Source organism: Antennarius striatus, chromosome 4 (assembly GCF_040054535.1).
Source record: "Antennarius striatus isolate MH-2024 chromosome 4, ASM4005453v1, whole genome shotgun sequence".
NCBI classification, from domain to species: Eukaryota; Metazoa; Chordata; class Actinopteri; order Lophiiformes; family Antennariidae; genus Antennarius; species Antennarius striatus.
The window spans coordinates 7,431,621-7,452,738 of NC_090779.1; the positions used below are offsets into that span (position 1 = coordinate 7,431,621).

The 21,118-nt window shown below is 41.3% G+C and overlaps 1 protein-coding gene across 4 annotated transcripts; it reads right to left on the bottom strand.

Moving 5' to 3' along the window:
* Positions 1-760: 760 nt before the first annotated feature.
* Positions 761-19,341, bottom strand: LOC137593727 (protein mono-ADP-ribosyltransferase PARP6-like). 4 transcript variants are annotated; one of them, XM_068312665.1, is made up of 25 exons: positions 18,168-19,341; positions 17,770-17,843; positions 16,745-17,077; positions 6,558-6,606; positions 6,047-6,121; positions 5,388-5,485; positions 5,240-5,300; positions 5,042-5,132; positions 4,887-4,953; positions 4,448-4,594; positions 4,232-4,364; positions 4,023-4,142; positions 3,402-3,497; positions 3,178-3,270; positions 2,973-3,098; positions 2,816-2,881; positions 2,577-2,644; positions 2,431-2,479; positions 2,204-2,316; positions 2,018-2,090; positions 1,821-1,890; positions 1,645-1,721; positions 1,484-1,547; positions 1,321-1,405; positions 761-1,212 (listed from the first exon to the last, which is right to left on the bottom strand). In XM_068312665.1, the coding sequence occupies exons 4-25, from the start codon at positions 6,558-6,560 to the stop codon at positions 1,116-1,118; spliced, it is 1,872 nt and encodes a 623-aa protein (XP_068168766.1). In that variant the 5' UTR covers positions 6,561-6,606; positions 16,745-17,077; positions 17,770-17,843; positions 18,168-19,341; the 3' UTR covers positions 761-1,115. The 4 variants fall into 4 exon arrangements, with proteins under 4 accessions (XP_068168766.1, XP_068168769.1, XP_068168765.1 ...); XM_068312668.1 differs by lacking the exon at positions 17,770-17,843 and having other exon boundaries at positions 5,388-5,482; XM_068312664.1 differs by lacking the exon at positions 17,770-17,843.
* Positions 19,342-21,118: the final 1,777 nt, after the last annotated feature.

Genomic DNA, 21,118 nt, shown 5'->3' on the forward strand with positions numbered 1-21,118 from the left:
TACAACAGGGGTCCTCCATTGTAGCAGGCTGTCAGACAGCCGTATTAGAATTAAATCAATTAAAGGTTTTTAGAATAACCATTACACAAACAGCCAGTTCTCTCCCTATTATTGCCGTTCCAACAAAACCGTTTGAAACTCACTGAGAGGGTTCTCATGATGGACTCATAAATGATTGAGTGGGTGGAGGAATATAATAATTATTTTCACCTACTTACAGTAAAAAAATCATTAATAGTATATTAGGCATAACATAAAAACACAATAGTGTTCTTTATTTTTCTTCAAACGGAAGCTGTTTTCACCTTCTAGAAAGTTTGCGCCCGACGCCCTTCCAGTGTCTCCTGAAGTCTGCAGATGTTTTTGAAAGAGTTTTCCCCCGCCTCAACTCCTCAGTCAGCTGGGATAGGCTCCAGCTCCCCGCGACCCACCCCAGCGAATGAAGCAGTAGAAGATGAATGAATGGATGATAAATATCTAATGAAAGGACGGGAGTAACTTCATTTTGACAGCCAACTGTAACTCTCATTGATACACGGCCGACATATAAGAAAATTTATGGTCTAAAGTGGATTTGTGGCCTTTCACGGAGTGCCATCACCACGTTCACTAGAACATCTATGGTTTTCTTTGGTGCTGTACAGGAGTGAATAGAGCCCTCCACATAATGGTTTTTGTTTATACTAACACCCTGTGGTACACAAATTACACACGCAGCAATAAGTAACATGGACTTGCTGTCCGGAAGGAACAAGAACAATTATTGTATACTGAAAATCTTTATTTAAAAATATATATCAGTCATGAAAAATGTTAAAAATAAGTTTCCAGTACAGAACAACAACACCAGTGAAGACAGTTCAGCTAAACGTGTAAAGATTTAAAGGCCACAAAGGCTTTTCATGTGCATAACTCAACAAACTTCATCTGATATTCAGTGTAACAGTAGATAACAGGCAATATTATCTTCAAACTGATTTTGGTATTTGTTTTCATGTAAAATCATCACCTCATTGTTTCTGTGCGCCTGTCCAACCATTACAAGTAAAATTCATTAGCTTTAACTGCAAAACAAATCCAGATGTGTTATAAGTGTATTTTCTTGCATCTCCAACTCAGCTTGACATAGAGGCAATTATGTGTAATATTTCTGGCTTGATCCCATGTCCCTGAGTGTTGATGTTGGTGTCTCCCACCTGGCCATTCTCATACCTATGAAAGTAAAAAAATTAGAAAGCTGTAAAAATCTGAAATGAAGTGTGGATTTTTCTTGAGACGTTGGGAGGCAGAAAGGTTTCTGATGCCTCATGGGACACTTACACAAACAGGAAACGGGTGCACACGTGGTCAGATTCTGGACACACCCAAATGTTTCCATGTTTCTGAAGAACTTCTGAAGTTATAACTGTCAAGAATACACACATCCCTTATAAAACAATATATAGCGCAAAATTGAGATATTTATATTAATGTATTTATATACCTTCGCAGAGAGCAATGCAGTTCAAGATCCCACTTTCCAGAAACCTGCTGTTTTCTGGATGCTCCTGAGACCAGACAAGAATACAAAATATGAGAAAAAAAGGTACAAAGGCAGAGAGGATATGATTTTATTTATAAGACTGAGTCAAGAAGATAATCCACCTGCTGGGTTTTGTCACTTTTCTGTTTCTCTAAGAGGTGTTCTTTTGGCGTTATTTGGTATCGCCCTTTACCCATCTCTGCACAAAAAGACAAAGATACAAAAACAAATTAGATCCAATAAATGATTTCTTTGTAGAAATATATCAATTTTTATATTGAAAAATGTGGAAATATACCAGAATATCCAAATGATATGTTTGAAATGGGACTCAAATAGATTCCTTTTCCATATGCTGCTCCATTGACCTTAAAAGTGGTAGAGGTATGACAAATATTTATTCAGAGTTTGTTAAAATTGCTACTGTGACATCAGATTTGATTGATTATATTGGCTCAAATAATACAAAACATCTGTTTCGTCATCATGCTCTACCTGAAACTTGGTATGAGATGCATTAATCAGGCCATTTCTTAAAATAGAGTGCCAGTTTTCAATGTGGGAACCACTGAAAAACATAACAAAAAAGGGTCTTAGCATGTGAAGGATCAAATCTGTACTGAATGAATGTGTGTTACCATGAAGGTTTTGTGTTTGTTTAATAGCTTCTCATTTGCTCACTGGAAAGCAAAGGTGCTGCCGTGAAGTTTCTTGGCGTTTTGAAAACTAGCCTCCTTGGATGGAGGGCTGCTGACCAGCAGGAACTGATGAGGCGTGTGCATGAACTTCACTTGCTTTTGTGCACCAAGGAATGAGAAAATTGGATGACAGTGGTTTATTATGCACTTTAAAAGTAATATTTGGTCATTTTTAATCTACTAGTACTATGAATGATGACTCCATCATACCTTGTTCAGTGGAAGCTTGACAATGTGTGATCTGTTGCTTTCTAAAATCCTGTCAATCATAAGAACATTCATTTAGAAGTGAGTTAAAGAAATATTTGGACTTTTAGAACATTATTTAAAACACAGGTGTTGATTATACTACTCACCATTGTAGTAAAGGATGTGCTAGAGGGTCAATCTTGTCCATTTGTTTCTTTATTTCAGAATATGGACCCTGAATTTGATTAAATTCAGTTTAATCCATCTTTATACATTTTTTTTTCATTTTTTAAAATGAAAACTATCCAAAATTAATGCATTTTAAACAACATCCAAACTATTCACTGACCAGAGAACCAGATGTAAATGACATGAACCATGAGTTCATGATTGATTTTAAAATCACCTGAGCCATCCTAAGAGTCAGTAAGATGCTGTCCAGAGCTTGTTGCAGCCTTTTGTCGTTCTTCTTCTGCAGCAGTAAGAGGATGCAATATTACAGCATGAAGGAGCGAGGAAGTAATTAGATATTCCATATTCGGTTTGATCAGTTCACTCCATACCTGAGGACTGAAGGCCAGAACGTTGTGGTCACATGGATCAACAACAGAGGGGTATGGCTCAAATATGATACTCTTCCGTGAAGACTGAAGGGCTTCTCTGCACATGACTACCAGCAGATCAACCACCTGTGGAACACACACTGCTTCAGTACAACACAAACACCTCACGATAACCCAGACCACACTGCACACTTGTGTTACCCACCTCTGCACCGCTGGCAACCTCTTGTGTAACTCCAGACATAACCCCCAATGTATGAAAGGAAAACACACAAAGCTCCCTGGTGCAAACTGCTGGCTAGAAACACACACATACACACACACACACACACACACACACACACACACACGGCAGAATAGTGGTGATGCGTTAGCAGTCCTCAGTGCGTCCAGATAAAAACACCATCTCGTGTCTTTGTGAGGGCGTACCTTTAACATGGGGCCATTCTGAAACACGTGGCGCTCATCACAGATAACACAGTGTTCATTCAGCGTTAGCATCCTCTGCATAGCATACTTCATCACCTGTGTACAGAGACAAGTTTCAAGTTTATTTATTTTTACATAGCCCAGATTCACAAACAATGTCTCAAAGGGCTTTACAATCTGCACATGGACGATATCCCTCTGACCTTTGTGCACTGCGAGCAGTACGACCCTCACATCGGATAAGGAACAACTCCCTCCAAAACCCTTTTAACAGGGGAAAAAATGGATGGGAGAAACCTCAGGAAGACTACAGAGGAGGGACCCCTCTTTCAGGAGTGGACAGATGAAGCAATAGATATCGCATGTACAGATTAACAACACAATAATGATAACAATGACAATAACAGTAACAATAAATGTATGACAAAGGCACGCTGATCCATCCAGTAGAGCGAGTCACCACCAGCCGATGAATCACACTATGTAAATAATGCTTTTAATCTTATCTGATTTACTGGAGCAGCATTTCTAAGTTGCTTTAGCCATAAATACCAAAGTCAAATCTCAAACTAACATAACTCACAGACTGGAGTCTGTAACAGGTTATTCCAACAGCTTTACCTCTACCAGGATGCCATGATGCGGGGTAAGGGTGGTCTTGGCCTGTGAGGAGGAGAGCGGCTCTGTCGGCTGTTTGGTACTGACGTGTGCTGATGATTTCACCTCTGACCCCACCACTCTCTGTGGACGAAGGACACAAACAGTTCAGCACTTACAAATAAGTATGAGGGAGGAATCGAGAACAACAGAGCTAAGAAGGGAATCCTCACCTTTCCGTTCCGTGTGTAACTGATGAGCTGTCCTCTGGAATTCTTGATGGTGTACAAATTTGTACGATGAGGAAAATGGTTGAATTTCATTGCTGTTAGAATGTTCTTCGAGGGTTCCTTGGGTCCATCGGACCTGCTCGTGGGGAGGGAGGCAGCGGTGAATAGACAGCAAATAGCAGGTTGAGTCAGTGATCACGTGTCTGAACAGTGCCTTACTTTGACAATGGGAACCAGATGTTAAGCTTGGAACGAACTTTCTTGATGGTTCCACTTGGCCTGAGCCAGCTCTGTCTCCTCTTCCTGCAAACGACGTTCTCATTGGTCAGATGTTTCCACTCCTGTGATAAGAAGGCTCTGAGAATACTGGGAAACAGAAACAACTTTGTCAAGTCAGCTCTGAACAACAGGTATATATGTAGATATACTGTAGAAGTGTGTGTGTGTGTGTGTGTGTGTGTGTGTATGTGTGTGTGTGTGTGTGTATGTATGTATGTACGTATGTATATATATATATAAAAGGTAAAAATTCCAAAAATCTAAAGGTGTGCATTCTGGCAAAAATAAATGTTGGATATCCTCTGGATCACTGAGCTCCTTCCTCTTTAAATATACGATTAAATAAAGTGACACTGTGCACCACTTTGTGAACACTTACTTCTGTAGTTGTCTCCCAAGGCAGAAATTATCCTTGTTGGACAGCTGAAAGACTTTGACGGAAGGCACTGCAGTGAGAAACATCACAAGATCAGACGTGGTGTTTTCTGAGGCCTAACAGTGAAGCTGGTTTACAGCAGGGATTTTGAATCTCACCAGGCCCGTCCAGATACTGAGACAGGGAGAAGTAGAGACGGATAACAATGGGCTCTGATGGGTTAATCTTCCAGGCTTTAGTCACCTCCTTCTGTGGGTAGCAAACAGTGTAATCATCTTAAACCAAACAAGATTCCACAGCAAATAGTTCTGTAGACTGTAAGTGACTGAATGTTACGTGCTGTACATTCAACTTACATCCAAAAAGCTCGTCATTATATTCAAGTCAACATCCACACTGTCAATGAACTCGTGAGCTCTGATAGAAGAAAAGGAGGAAAGGTGAGGCACCGAGGCAGCAGAGATGATTTCCTTCAAGTGACACAGTGACAGTAGGTGATCTGACCTAGTGGAGACGGCAGAGTCTGAATACAAAGTCCTGACCGCCTCTATGTCCGTGTCCAGTTGGGGATGGCGACTCAGGTCAGCGGCACAGCACTCCTGCTGAGACAAACAGCAACACACTCACCTCATGGAGCAAAGAGCTCCGCCCTGCAGGAGACCGCCGGATTAACCCACTCAGACATTCAGAACTATGGCTGACGGTTAGAACCAGTTAGGCTTCTTCTTACTGACCTCTATTTTATTTAAATTAATAGTCAGCACATCACAGCTTATACGTTATATTACAACTGAAGTGTCTTTGTAAGCACATTATAGGTGACAGTGACGGCCTCTAGATGCTGCTAAACGCTGCTGAAGGAATCTCATGATTGGATTAACCTTTCATTCATGATTTACAAACATATTACTATTTGTGATCAACTGTTTATTTACATATACGCCTGATATGGATAATGATTCAAATAGTAAATTATCATTCTAGTTAATTGTATTAATAAGCACTATTGATTTACAGTTATGTTGTAGTGTTCTGAGACATTTTCATTATTTTTACATTATTCTTTCCATGCGGTCATGCGATACCTTGTCACTTTGAATACTTTATATGCAGCATTTTCTGTAGTTAAGATAACTGTAACTTATGTACAAATAGATGCTTACTTGGAATTCAAACAGGCCCTCCTCTGTGTCGCTGTCTTCTGTTGAACTGTTGGGCCACAGCTCAAGCTCAGTCTCCTGTGGGACAGTTAAAATCAAAAGATCCTCTTATTTATGCTGCTGACTAGTTCCTCCTGTCCACCACAAGAAAACAGACTAATCATGCAGATTAGATTGTATCTGGCACATCTACTGTAAGTAGAGTAAAGAGTTTTTGCGTAAAATAACACAATGTTCTATTTAAAAGTTGCTGTTGGCAAAACAAGGTCGACTATACTAAGGATTGCTGTCCGACAATTTATTGTGTCCTTTATCATTATTTAGTGTACTACATATATCAACTAAATGTAACACAGGTAAATATCACTTAAATTACATTACTTACCGTACATTTATTTCAAAACGAATCAAGTAATCAAATGTTTGGTGATTTCAGTTCTGAAAAAGAGCATCTTCTTGTCCATACAGCAGCTATTTACCCTTAAAATCAGCATTGGTTTTATGAGACACTCACCATGAGTTCAGCTTCCGTTCAGCAGCAGTCAGCCGTCTGAGTTAACACTCTGTTGGACAACCATACATTATCCGGTTACCAGTGCAGCTATCATCACATACACATACTTAGCATCTTCAGAGAATTCTGATAAAGTTATTAATTAAACATCAGGTGAAGTAGTAATGTACTAATGATTCCAGAGTCACATAGGTATTTACCTTTCCTTCCCAAGAAACACTTTCCACATCTACCCGATAAGCAAATAATGATATGTTTTAAAAAATGATAAAAATGTGTGGTGTCCATGTGTCCTACAGAAACAGAAACAGAAACTGTTCCTGATGGAGGCTTGGACGACTGTTTGGCCTGACTGCCCTCTCCACCTTTGGAGGGAGGTCCCTCATGGACTTCGGTCACATGACCGGCTGCATGCTGGGAGTCTAATCAGCTGACCCCAGCCTCGCTGTCCCACGCGTGTGGCGTCAGCACCATCCTCTTCTTGTAAGAGGAAAAACAAAGGCATGCATCGTTCTCTCCTTCAGACTTTTGGAAAGTCCGGTTCAGGATTACCTTCTCGTCAGAGTTCCCTGGTGGTACACTTGGTTGGAGGGTTGGTGATTTAGGTTTGTCTGCTGGCTGGACTGCAGCCTGACCTTAATCAGCAGTTACCCTTGTTATCCACCGCCTGCTGCTCTACAGTCTGGCTGGATTAGTCCCTTCTAGGACTCCAATCATCTGTGCAGGTCTTCTCTCCACAAGCACCTTTCTCAGAGTAATCCACTTGAACACGAGTGGGTGTTTAATATGTGGTGGGGATTGTTTCTAGTGAATGAGCCCAATGTCAACAACCAAAGCGCTATAAGCTGCCATTTTTGTCAACAGTCAGAAGAGAAAACAATCAAATACAAACTTAACGTTTGTACTGAGGAGAGTCGGCATGTCTCACACAGACTGAGCTCCACAAAGTCCGTGGTTTTTGTCAGCCAGTGGTATGCATTTTACAAATCAATACTGTTTTAAGTTTTTGTGTTTTTTTCACCCCTTAACATTTTATAAGCCTATTTTTATAAACCTACTTATTTATCTCATTAGATAAATAAGTAGGTTTATCGTAACTTTTACTAAAAACATTTACAACATTTATATGATTCAAAATATCAAAAGAAATTATCATTATACAGTATATTCTTCATCTGTTGTAGAATGAAATAATAATATGAAACTTGTGAATATAAGTATATATCAGTTATACAAGTTTTATAACAGGAATTACAACAGGAAATCTGTCTTCAATAGAGAATGGTGATGGTTTAAAGCAAACCAGATGAGGAGACGGACATCCATGAGAGTTGGGACCAATAGCTAATTCCAATCACCTGTTTTCAGAGCCGGTTACCAGTAGTTATGGCGTGAGGGGACTGCTGGGGTGAAATTTTCTGTTGACCACTTTGACCACTTTGAACGCTTTGAACACTTTGAACCCTTTGAACATTTTGAACGCTTTATTTTGAATTTATTTATAATGAATTAATGGAAATAAATTGGGATAGGGGGACTAGAGAGCAGGATCTAAATAACAGTGTGAATAATTTCACCTTAATCCTGGGCAACTTAATAAAGAAATACACCAAGACATGGAAAAGCAGGGCAAAGAAATATTCTCTCCCCTGGTTTAACCATGATATCCTCCAGCTGGCAAAAAAGCGAGATCTTGCCCTTAAAAAGTCCCTAAAAGCAAAAAACAGCACTGATCACCTTCTCTTCACAGGCTTGAGGAACAAAGCGCTGTCTGAGCTACGGAAGGCCAGGAGTAACTACTTCCACAAGCTTATTGAAGAGGCTAATGGCAACAGCTCTAAGCTCTGGCAGCACATATCAACCGTGTAACCGACTCAAATAAGCATAAACACGTTAAAATAAAAGGTCTGAAAGTACACAATAGCCTTGTTGAAAATAATGTGGCTATGGCTGATGCTTTCAACAATTTCTTTATTAATTCAGTAGAGGAACTGTCCACTAACTTTAGAACCAATGAGTCACCATATGAGGAGAATGACAATGCCCATCCAGATGATTTTCAAATCAAAGTGGTATCCAGTGATGCAGTAAAAAATGCATCGTAAATATGAGTAGCTCAATGTGAAAGGACATCCATAGTTTATATGCTGAACTAATAAAAATAAAATCAGACCTGCTTACTAGAGCCTATCATTTACTTTGTTAATTTATCTATAAAAACAAATAGATTCCCAGAGAGCTGGAAAACGGCAATAACTGCCCCGATCCCCAAATCAGGGGACAAGGACTTAGCTAGTAATTACAGACCTGTTGCCATTCTTCCTGTTGTTTCTAAAATATTAGAAAGGATTGTTGCTACACAACTCACTGAACATCTTGAGTCTAGACAACTACTGCACACACAGCAGTTTGGATTCAGACCTACTCTACAGAAACAGCTAACTGCTACTTACTTGACAGGTTCAAAGGACTACTGGTGAGGGGACATGTTGTGGGGACGCTGTTCTTGCACCTCAAAAAGGCCTTTGTCACTGTCCATCATGGAGTCTTATTGTCTAAGTTAAAACACTTTAAAATGTCAGCAGATGCTCCACAGTGGTTGAAGTCATATCTGGGAGGGAGACATCAGTGTGTCAGGGTCAATGGGGAGAAATCACCGCTGCTCCCTAAGAACATGGGAGTACCCCAAGGGTCAGTACTTGGACCGCTGCTGTTTACTATGTACATTAACAATCGTCCGAATACCTGTCCAGGTGTTAGCTGCCAGATGTGTGCTGATGACACTGTCATCTATGCATCTGCTAAAATAGCCAGCATGGCAGCTGCGCAGCTGACACAGGAATTAGAGAACATCTCAAACTGGCTACAGTCGTCACAACTAACTTTAAACGTACAAAAAACTGTTTCAATGTGCATCTCCATCCGCAGCAGGCCTGCTGCTGATACCTTTGAGGTTCGTATCGAAAATGAAACTCCTGCTGAAATGAGTGAAGTAAAACATTTAGGTATAATCTTGGATAAAAACCTCAAATTTGAAAAACATGTAAAGCATATATGCAAGAAGGTTAAACCAAATCTCAATTGTTTCCGTCAAATTAGAAGGGACCTATCAGCCAAAACGGTACTACTCTACATGCATGCCATGATTTTCTCACACCTATCATACAGTATTGCAACATGGTCACAATCCTCTCAAACTGTCTTAAAACCAATTACATCTTTATACCAACAGGCTATAAAAATCATGGATCAAAAACCGATGAGATGGCACCTTTGTGGTATCCTAAAAAAGCACGTTTGAAAAATGTTTTCTACTATAAAATTGGTTTTTAAGTGTTTGCATGGTCAGGTTTCACCTCTGTTCTCTGGACTGATTAATAGACTCCCAAACTCTGGTAGAGCAACCACACGAGCCTCAGCAAGTGGTAACTGTATTGTTCCCAGGTGTAAAAACTCATTCGAACAGTCTGCCTTCTCAGTAAAGGGAGCAAACCTGGGGAACTCTTTGCCCACGGTTCTAAAACTAGAGACAGATTGTAATGTGTTCTACAGAGGGCTCAAACTAGGGTCGAAATCAAATCAACTGTGCTCACATGTATAGCCTCTGACTGGTTACTAAATTATGTTTACTTTTGTACTGAAGATTATGTAATGTACTGAAACGTTGCTCTAAATATTAACAGAATGTATTTTATCTTTTGTACTTGATTGGGTGTTTGTTTTTAACACTAGTGATACTGTTTTTCTATTTGTATTCTCTTGTTTTTTTAGAAAAGTCTCCCATGGACAATTGGTGAAAATTAGCACTTGTGCTAACACACTGTAAATGACGCATCTACGAGTTGTGCAACTGTGCAATGAGCAATGTGATTGTTATATCCATGTTTCATAAATAAACATAATTTGACATTCTGATTAACCATATTATTGTCTTTGCTTTTCTGGCACTCAAATATGATTAAGATCAGTGTGCAGTGTAAGAATAGACAAAAGATCATTGATCAGATTCAGAAATGAATTGGAATTAATTGGTTTGTGCATGGGCGGCACAACACGGCGGGTCCGGGTTCGAGTCCCCCTCTCTGCGGAGTTTGCATGCTCTCCCCGTGTCTGTGTGGGTTCTCTCTGGGTTCTCCGTCTTCCTCCCACCTCCAAAAGCATGTGCTTCAGGTTGATTGGCCGGTCCCAAATTGCCCGTAGGAGTGAGTGAGTGAGTGTGTGTGTGCGTGTTTGTCTTTGTATGTGGCTCCGCGATGCACTGGCGTCGTGCCCGGAGTGTCCTGGGATAGGCTCCAGCTCCCCGTGACCCGCTACGGCGGACACAGCGGCGGTACATGAAAATGAATGAATGGTTTGCGCGTCAAGTTTTCTGCGGTGTTAAGCCTGTTTTGTTATTTGGTCATTTGTCGGCTGCAACACACACACACACACACACACACACACACGCGCGCACACAAACACACACAGTCTGACATTAAAAACTAGTTAAATTCATTATGAGTGTACCACTCAGTTTGAACAGGGCGGGTTATTTCCTGATCTGAAGTTTGAAGCAGATATTGTTCATCTTCTTTTATTAATTACATCCCGCTTAAAAGCGATGATGTAATGTAATTGTCAATGTTCGTGTGTTCGTCCGTTTGTTCGTTAGTCCACTAAATATCAATCAATCAATCAATCAATCAATCAACTTTTATCTAAATAGCGCTTAATCACATCTGAAGACATTTCAAAGCGCTTTACAGATAGAAGAACACATTTCTCGGTCGGCAAAAGGGATGAAAGTGAGATGACCTTGACCTTGAAAAAACTAGGTCAAGGTCAAATTTCAACTTTTGTACACTGTGGAACCGGATAAGCTAGAGAAGTCGAAGACCGTAGATCAAAGGACTAGCTTTGATCTATGGTCTTACTCACACTGGCCTCCATACGCACTAGTCAGGAGCTACTTTCAGGGTACCCTGACCTACCCTGAAAGTGAGTCAGGGTAAGTCACGGGATGTTGCAGTGTATGACTGCCTTGTTATATCTTGTTTTGATCAATTAGTAGTCCAATCTGAGGTCAGTCTCAGCTACTCGCTGATAATTTAATGGCAGTGAGTAGCTGCATTGAATTATAATTTATTATGCTGCACATTAACGTGCTATAAAAAATTAACGCAATTAATTGCGAGTGACAAGTCAATGCACGAACATTTTAAATTTGGCCCATTGAGTGACCCGTAGGCTGCAGCAGCACTTCACTTCCTACCTGCGCCACTAGTCAAAAGCAGAGTGACTGACAAAAGAGATGGATGCAACACAGGAGAGCGAGGCAAGCCCACTCGGACCTTTGGGCGGAAAGTTTATTTATAAACAAAAACGCAGTGATTCTGCACTGCCAATCTGCGCTGTAGACGCCTCCGTCAGGCTGCCCCAGTGCAGCTGTGGCTACACACGTAGCTTACCATCACCAAGTATGAATGAGGAGTGAATGAATAATGGATCCGATGTAAAGCGTCTTTGAGTGTCCAGAAAAGCGCTATATAAATCTAATCCATTATTATTATTATTATTTGTACCTTCTGTAAAAGAGAACTTTCATATCACGGAAGCAGCTCCAGCCTAACATATCATTTAAATGGAAAACATGTCAAGGACACAGAGTTGAACGTTAGCTTACCCTTTTAAAGGAAAAGCCTGTTGGCATCTTGCTATTAAGTTGCCTTATTCAGAGGCATGTTATACTATTCATTTTGAATTGCTGTATTGAGTCAGCTTTAGTATTCATTTTGATTGAGAGTCTGCTTATGTGCCTATTTGAGACTCAGCCTTATTTTATTTCTGAATTTCATTTATTTTATTTAACTGTATTCGTATTGCATTTTTGAGAAATGCACCTGTCCTAATTGGTTTGCTGACCAGAGGCCTGGGAGTCTGAGGGTTGTGCGCAGTATCTTAGCTGTTCCTAGGACTGCGCTCTTCTGGACTGAGGATTCAGATGTTGTTCCAGGAATCTGCTGGAGCCACTCTTCCAGTTTTGGGGTCACTGTGCCAACTGCTCCTACTACCATGGGGACCACATTAACCATGATCTTCCACATATGTTCTGGCTGTTCTTTCAACCCTTGATACTTCTCAATCTTTTCGTGTTCCTTCTTCCTGATGTTGGCGTCAGATAGAATTGCCACATCTATCACCACTGCTCTCTTCTGCTCTTTGTCCACCACCACTATGTCCGGTTTTTTAGCCAGCAGCTGTTTGTCAGTCTGGAAGCTGAAGTCCCACAGGATCTTAGCCTTGTCGTTCTCAACCACCTTTAGTGGTATGACCCATTTGGATTTGGGTACTTCTTGTCCACACTGGGTACAGATATTTCTGTATGCTATCACAGCTACTTGGTTGTGCCTTTCCATGTATGCTGAGCTGGCGAGCATCTTACACCCTGCTACCACATGCTGGACTGTCACTGGGGTTTCTTTACAAAGCCTGTACCTTGGGTCAGATCTGCTGTGGTAGATATTGGCCTCTACTGCTCTTGTACTTAGGGCCTGTTCTTGTGCTGCCATGATCAGTGCCTCTGTGCTGTCTGTCAGTCCAGCTTTATTCAGCCATTGGTAGGTCTTCTTGATATCAGCCACTTCCTCAATCTGACGGTGGTGCATGCCGTATAGGGGATTGTCCCTCCATGTTGTCTCCTCCTCTTCCTCCGCAAGGTTTCTGCTGTCTAAGGCATTCACTGAGCAGTTCATCTTTTGGGGCCATCTTCCTAATGTACTCTTGGATTTTCGATGTTTCATCCTGGACAGTGGCCCTGATTCTCACTAGTCCTCGGCCTCCCTCTTTCCACTTAGTGTACAGCCTCAGGGTGCTGGACTTGGGGTGAAACCGTCCATGCATGGTGAGGTGAGGTGCTTTCTAGTCTTAATATTTGTGGCTTCTATCTCCTCCTTTGGCCAGCTTATGATCCCAGCGGGGTATCTGATGACAGGCAGTGCATACATGTTGATGGTTCGAACCTTGTTCTTACCATTCAGCTGACTTCTCAGGACTTGCCTTAATCTCTGGAGGTATTTGGCTGTGGTTGACTTCCTTGCGGTCTCCTCATGATTGCCATTAGCCTGTGGGATTCCAAGGTATTTGTAGTTGTCCTTGATGTCTTCTATCTTGCCCCCTGGTAGGTCTGATCATCTTGCCTCTTCTTGATACCATCCAGCCACACTTGTCTAATTAAAATGACATCCCTATGTCATCGCTGTAGATCCTGGTGGTGTGGATCAGTAAGTCAATTTCTCGCTCATTCCTGGCATACAGCTTGATGTCATCCATGCAGAGGAGATGGCTGATTATTGTTCCGCTTCAGAATCGGTATCCATAACCACTCTTTGTGATGATGTGACTGAGGGGGTTCAGGCCTATGCAGAACAGCATCTGGTGATAGTGCATCCCCTTGGTATATGCCGCACTTGATGTTAAGTTGGGCAATTGGCTTGGAATTAGTCTCTAGAGTTGTCTTCCACATTCCCATTGAGCTCTTGATGAAGGCTCTTAGTGTCCTGTTGATACAGTTCCAAACAATTCCAGTATCCATGTGTGTGGCATTGAATCATGGGCTCTCTGGTAGTCTATCCAGGCGGTGCACAGGTTGGTCTGCCTGTTCTTACAGTTTCTGTGGACTTTTCTGTCCACCAGTAGCTGGTGCTTAGCTCCCCTGGTGTTACTACCAACTCCTTTCTGTGCCCCGCTCATATATTGATCCATGTGCCTACTCATCTTAGCCGCCATGATGCCTGACAGGAGCTTCCATGTTGTACTGAGACAGGTTATTGGCCAGTAGTTGGATGGGGTGGATCCCTTTCGTGGGTTTTTCATGATCAGGACTGTTCTGCTTTCAGTCAACCATTCTGGGTGCGTCCCATCCCTTAGCAGCTGGTTCATCTGTGCTGCTAGACGCTCATGGAGTGCTGTCAGCTTCTTTAGCCAGTATGTATGGATCATGTCGGGGCCCGGTGCTGACCAACTCTTCATTTTTGGCACTTTCTCTGATGTCTGCCAATGAGATGGTTACTGGTTCTTGTTCTGGGAGGCAGCTGTGGTCAGCCCTCTGGTCCACTAGCCACTGGGCATCGGTGTTGTGTGATGCTTCTCTTTCCCATATGCCCTCCTAGTATTTCTCCACCTCAGCTCTTAGTGGGTCTGACCGGCTACTGTTATTTCCCTGCCACTGAGAGTACACCTTTGCTAGTTGAGTGGAGAATGTCTTGTTTATTCTCTATGTCCTTGGTGTATCTCTTCAGTCGGGTAGCCAGAGCTGTTAGTCTCTGTTTGGCAGTTTCAAGTGCTTCAGGTATGGAGAGCTTGTTGTATTTCCTGTGTACTCCTTTCTTCACCATGTTCCCTTTCTGCAGTTCAGCTAGCTGGCTGACTTCTCTCCATGTCGCCTTTATCTTGGCCTCTAACCGTCTCTTCCATGGAGGGATTGCTTGTTATGCCCAATATAGATCTTATATCCCAGCATCTCGAGGATTACTGTTGCTGTACTGTGAATCAGCATTGCAGCATATATATATATATATATATATATATATATATATATATATATATATATATATATATATATATATATATATATATATATATATATATATATATATATGTAGACACACATACACACATATATATGTATATATAACATATATACATACAGTATATGTGTGTGTATATATATACATATATATATACTGTATATATATATATATACATACAGATATATACACACACAAACTGTATATACAGTACATTCATCTTCTTGAAGACACTTATCCAAATTCAGGTCACGAGTTAAGTTAGAGACTATCCCAGCCGACTACAGTCACCAGTCACCAGTCACCAGGATGCTCACACCTGTTAATTTAGCGTGACCAATTCACCTAAACTTCAGGTTTAGGTGAGAGCTGGAGAACCTGGAGAAAACCCACAGATATGGAAAGAAACTGTACAGAAAGGCCTCTGATGGGATCAAACCACTGCAGCACCGTGTTGCCCTCTCTTTATATATGAACACATAAAATGCAGTCCAATCATACATTTCAAAGAATTATAAGGAGTAAAGATTTTTACTTGTGGATCTTATTTAAAGTCTGTCAAATTATTATTCTTTATCTCACACTAGGGATATTTTTGTGCTGAATGTAAACATCCTGGATCACCAGATCCAGAAAAAGACTTAGATCCACATATGATTACGATTATATGATTTTTGAGTTTCTTTGTGGATGTCATTATTTATATTTGGTGTAAGCATTGAAGACATTTTCAATGGAATCGGAATAGATAATCTGGTTCTGGATGATAATCCAGATCACCTTCAAATTAAACTGGAGGAAGTAAAATTTACATTTATTTGAAATATAATTCCGCATTACAGTTGCTGTTTGAAACTCACACACACACACACACACACCAGAGGGCACTGCGTTACTCCGGCTGTGTGTGTGTGTGTGTGTGTGTGTGTGTGTGTGTGTGTGTGTGTGTGTGTGTGTGTGTGTGTGCGTGCGTGTGCGTGTGCGTGTGTATGTGTGACTTCAGGTGTGCAGAGCTCCATTCGCTGCCTCTCCTCTCAATCAGTCTGCCTACTTTAACTTAGCCCTGCCACACCCACCCCAGACCCTCGCCACTGTTCAATCAGTACCAGCTTACTTAGGTCTGATTATTATAACCAAGAGTGACATTTTTGGTAATCCTGTTTTTCCCGTGTTTCCAGTTTTCGGTCGTCTGCTCTGATTTCCACCTCGTTTCAGTTCCACCTGGCTGCACAAGGGAGATTCCAGCGCTACCTCTGACTGGTAGAATAAACTTTTAGAATGTTACCAGTCGTCTCCTGTCTGGCGGCACCCTACCTGTATCACCTGGCCCCTATGGACCCAGCGCACCAGGATTCTGGCGCCATCCACCCAACGCTCCTGTGGCGGGACACTCTTCTAGGACAGCACAGTCCATCCTGGAAGATCTTGTAGAAAACTCCCAGAACTAAGTAGCTGGCTACAGTGGACAAACAATCCCCACTAAAAATTCGCAACCCGTAAACCAAATGCCACTTCCCGAACCTTATGATGGCAACCTGAGGACCAGTACAGACTTTCTAATGCAGTGCGTAATTATTAACGAAACGCAGTCTGGCTTCATCGGACCGAGACAAGGTGGCTCACCTGACGGGATGTCTGCGCGGATCTGCCTGCAGAGCTGGACCAGGGTATTAAGAGAAGCAGTCGACACTCAGTTCCTCCTTCTCCGACTGTACTTTGGAAATAAGGAATATCTTTCACTTTGATTTTAACGACCAGCTGGCTCCTCGCCCGGAGGACTGGATGATATCCTCTCCTTGACCATCCGTGGAGACGAACGCTTCTGTGCGCGTCGGAGGGAGAACTCAGGTGAAGCAGGTCCTTCCGATCTCACTTTGTTTGTCTCCCCCGGCGGTCTCTGTCCCTCAGAGATCCTCCAGATCCACAGACCATGCGATCGGATCGAGCCAGACTCACCTGAAGAGAAACAGCGCAAAGTAAATTCATGAGTCAGTCAGTCCGGCCACTTCCTCCTCCTCACCTGACCTCTCCGTGCGGGAAGAATTTTTTATGAGCTTGATTATCTCTTTTTTTTTTAATGAGCTTGATTATCTTTTTTTTTTATGAGCTTGATTATCTTTTTTTTATGAGCTTGATCATCTTTCTAAGAAAAATAACGGAAGGAGGCACACAACAAGTCATACGAGGTTATATTATCTATAATTTTATTTCTTGCATAAATTACAAATAACACTTAATACTCCATATCTTTATAATCAAGACAGATCGGAAAGGTTTTTAAATTTTTAAAGTTTTCTGAATGCATCATGGACACCGTAAGAATTGCAAACTTCAAAAAAAAAAGCAAGTTTTTGACTTAGAGAATTGTGAGACTTTATTATTATTATTATTTTAATTCCAACAAATTACGCGGAATCGTTTCTGAACCTCTGTCTAGGGGGAAGAAGATGCAAACCGACACGTCACAGCCCTGCTGGGACTGGCTGAGGTGTGCGTCACTGAACCGAAAGTTTCAGGAAAAACAAACTCCCGTCCGGGAAACGATTCAGCAGCAGTGGGGAGGGGGGGGTCTATTGGGTCAGGGCAGCTCTTTACTCTCCTGAAGGAGCTCTGCTCTAGAAACCCTCCTGTGATTGACCAGTCGGTACCTGAGAGCTCCGCGTCTGGGGCGGATGGCAGCTTCGTGGACAGGCGCGTCGTTACGCAGCTGAGATGAGGTTCCCTTTAAATAAAGCAGTAATAATTACGCTTCCAATGAGGATGCTGACAAACGATGTCTTCCGATCGTGTCTACTGGATTTATTTAGCTTCATAGAACTTAAATAAAACTCAGTCATATTGGACACTTTCAGTATCCCTCGCAGCGTCAGAACGGTACTGCGCCACCAAGTGGTCTTCCGGATCTACCTCACATGGAGTGACAATAACGAAACTTTAAAATTAACGCCAAAGAACATAATGCTATTACACAAACAAATACAATAACACTTATAAAACACTTCTGGCGTGTTCCCAGAATTATACTGTTTTTTTGTGGAGTAATTACCTTAAACAAGGGGATAATGACGGTTCAAATGAAGATCACGAATCACGCTCATCTCTGTTGAATGAGGAAGCAGCGCGCTACACACTCGACCAATGAGGAAGCAGCACGTGGCGCCCCCTACTGGAGCCCCTAGGTTTGACCCACAGATCGCAGAACAACTGTCAGGCAGACACCATCCAGCTTGATTCACCAATTAACACCAATTACCTCACTGGTGAGGTAACCTCCTGGCCCCCGTGTTCAGCAAACATCCACAGCACTACTGACCCCCACCACCAGTACCCCTCCCTTCCTGAGCTGGAGGCTGTATGGAAGAGTACATCTCAGACTCAGGCATCATCAGACCATCATCCTGGATGGAGGGCACAGGTGTTTTCTTTGTACGAAAGAAGGATGGTACACTCCAACCTTGTATTGAGTTCCTGCGATTAAACAACAGAATACATTAGTATCAAGTCCATTTGGTACTCCGACACCTTTTGGAGAACAAGCTACTGGTCAAGGCTGCTAAATGTGACTTCCATGCAGGGTGGGTGGCCTACAGCTTTTGTGGGAGCTTGCCAATTTCTACTGTCATTTCATTGAAAAAATATGGCAGCCCAGTAGCCCTACTAACAGCTCTTACACTTCCACTTCCCAACTGTTCCACTGTGCGGCAGGGCCTGACACAGAATTCCAGGAACTCAAGGGTCATTTTACCTCAGCTCCAGTTCTCACCCAGTTTGAACCAGAACTCCAGTTTGTTGTTGGGGTGGATGTTTCTGAGTCCGGGGGTAGGAGGCATACTATCGTAACAACCTCCCATTTACCATAAACTGCATCCTTCTCAATCTGTGTGTGCGTGCCAAGTCATACTAGGTTTGAATTGGCTTATGAGCGGTTGGAATTTAATTAATAATGTATTTCACAAATTGATGTCAGGTTTTAAGTTATTAATGTTCACAAATGCGTTTTCCTGGACATACTGTTTTTCATGCAGCAGCTGTGAGGCTTCTGTTCATGCAAAACAGCAAGATTCAAGAGCATCCATCAGCGGTACACTGAAAAATCTAGACACTCTAGTGTAGGTCATCTGTGAATCCACCTAAACAATGAAATTGATATGTAGCTTGCATTGAGGACACATGAAGATAGTTTAATCGTCAAACAGGTAAAACTGCTGAAAAATCCATCCATCCGTTTTCTTGAAGGATGGATGAATATCTGAAAACTATATTAATACATGTTACATTTGATTTTGTGAAAGATCTGTGAAATAAGAAAATAAACAACTTTGACCTATGACTCACTGTCCTGCACTAATGGGATCAGACATTACATGAAAACAAACGTTAAAACGTTTGTCACTGTGGTGTGTAAAAACTTAATGCAAGAAATTGAAACACAGATGAACTGAGACCATTTTATGGGATGTCATTTAAAAAAAAGCTTTAACCATGCATGTTGCATGTTGATTGTGCTGACATTTTTCTGCAGCCATTGGCTCTCCTGATCTCCGATCACCTATCAGTTTACATATACCCTTTAATGGAAAAGAGTCCCTGTGGAGTCAGATTCCCCCTCCAGACTGGGTACAGCATCCTCACATAATACGAATGGTCAGTTCAGATGACATACAAGACATTATTACATTTCAAATGAAAGCTTTTGGATTTGTGGTTTCAGGTAAGAGACCTTAAAGGTTGCAGATATTTCAACTGCAGAAGATGAGATGATCTACAAAAAAAATATATATATCATGTCATAAATATCAAGAATAAATACAACTAAAAGGGGAAACTAGGCATCGTTGCCAGCGGGCGGGATATTTTGTTACATAGAAGGTTAGACGATCATACATGACTTGGATTAAATAACTTGGAATGAACATACAGTATATGTCCTGAACGCAGCACTGTTTAATGGTGTGGTACATCACGACCTGTACTACCAGAGTGGACATTTTGTACTTCAGAAAGCTCAACGTGACAACTCTATATATACATACTGTATACCATAAAATATCTAGACAGAATGACCAAATACATGTGGCAGGGTCATGTATATATTTAGCCCTGTACATAGGCCATGTGTTACATGCATGTGTGCACAGAATACATTTCTTTTCTCCATTATACTGTTGATGAACAGATCGATAGGAAGTTTGCCTGTGCAAAAATCAGCTGTTTCTGGCATCATTTCCCATCTTTTAGGTCCTTATCTCCATCTATTGTAGACATTCATACTTCACATGAACATTAACACAATATTTTGCTTAGTCCTGTACAACAGTGTAGAAGTCTTTTATTAAGGAATATGTATATTTCTCAGTTTTACAGTTGATGTTACCATTTGTGTTTTTGCAGTGATTTCTATTTTTTTCTTACATTCCTATACAGTAATTATATTTATTATTATGTACCAAACAGCATGGACTACATTCATTGTATTTGAATACATACGATGCAAATCAAATGATTCTGTCTCTGCTTTATTGGCTATATTTTTTTTCATTTGAGTTGATTAATGTACATACAAATTAACTGTCCATCTGTATGACATGAACTCTAATACATCTGATTGAAGTTGAGAATGGCAAAATAAAATGGCAAGTAAAGACATTAAAATAAAAAAAAAGGAGTTAAAATATTTCACACACTTATAAGTAACCCCTGATCATCCAGATCCATCTATATTCTCTGAGAAATTAAAACTACACCTAATCTCATCAAGTTTCTAAAGCAGTCTGCAAACAAATTTTAAATAATGAAACCAAACAGAAACAAACATGGGAAGTAAGAACAGACTATAAATCACAAGAGCACGAATTTAAAACGAGACGAACGCAGTTTGCAGTACAGTCAACTTCTGCTCACGTTTGGTTCTACATCCCTGACCGTCAGCCTCAGCGCGGAGCTTCGTGATTGGTCAGAGGAACAACACGCACATATTGCGGTGAGTCCTTCCTAATC

Coding starts and splice junctions, on each gene's coding strand:
- LOC137593727 (XM_068312664.1), bottom strand. Junction 3,498..4,022: donor ATCATGGCATCCTGGTAGAG/GTAAAGCTGTTG, acceptor CTCTGTACACAG/GTGATGAAGTATGCTATGCA. Junction 2,091..2,203: donor GGCAGCACCTTTGCTTTCCA/GTGAGCAAATGA, acceptor TATGTTTTTCAG/TGGTTCCCACATTGAAAACT.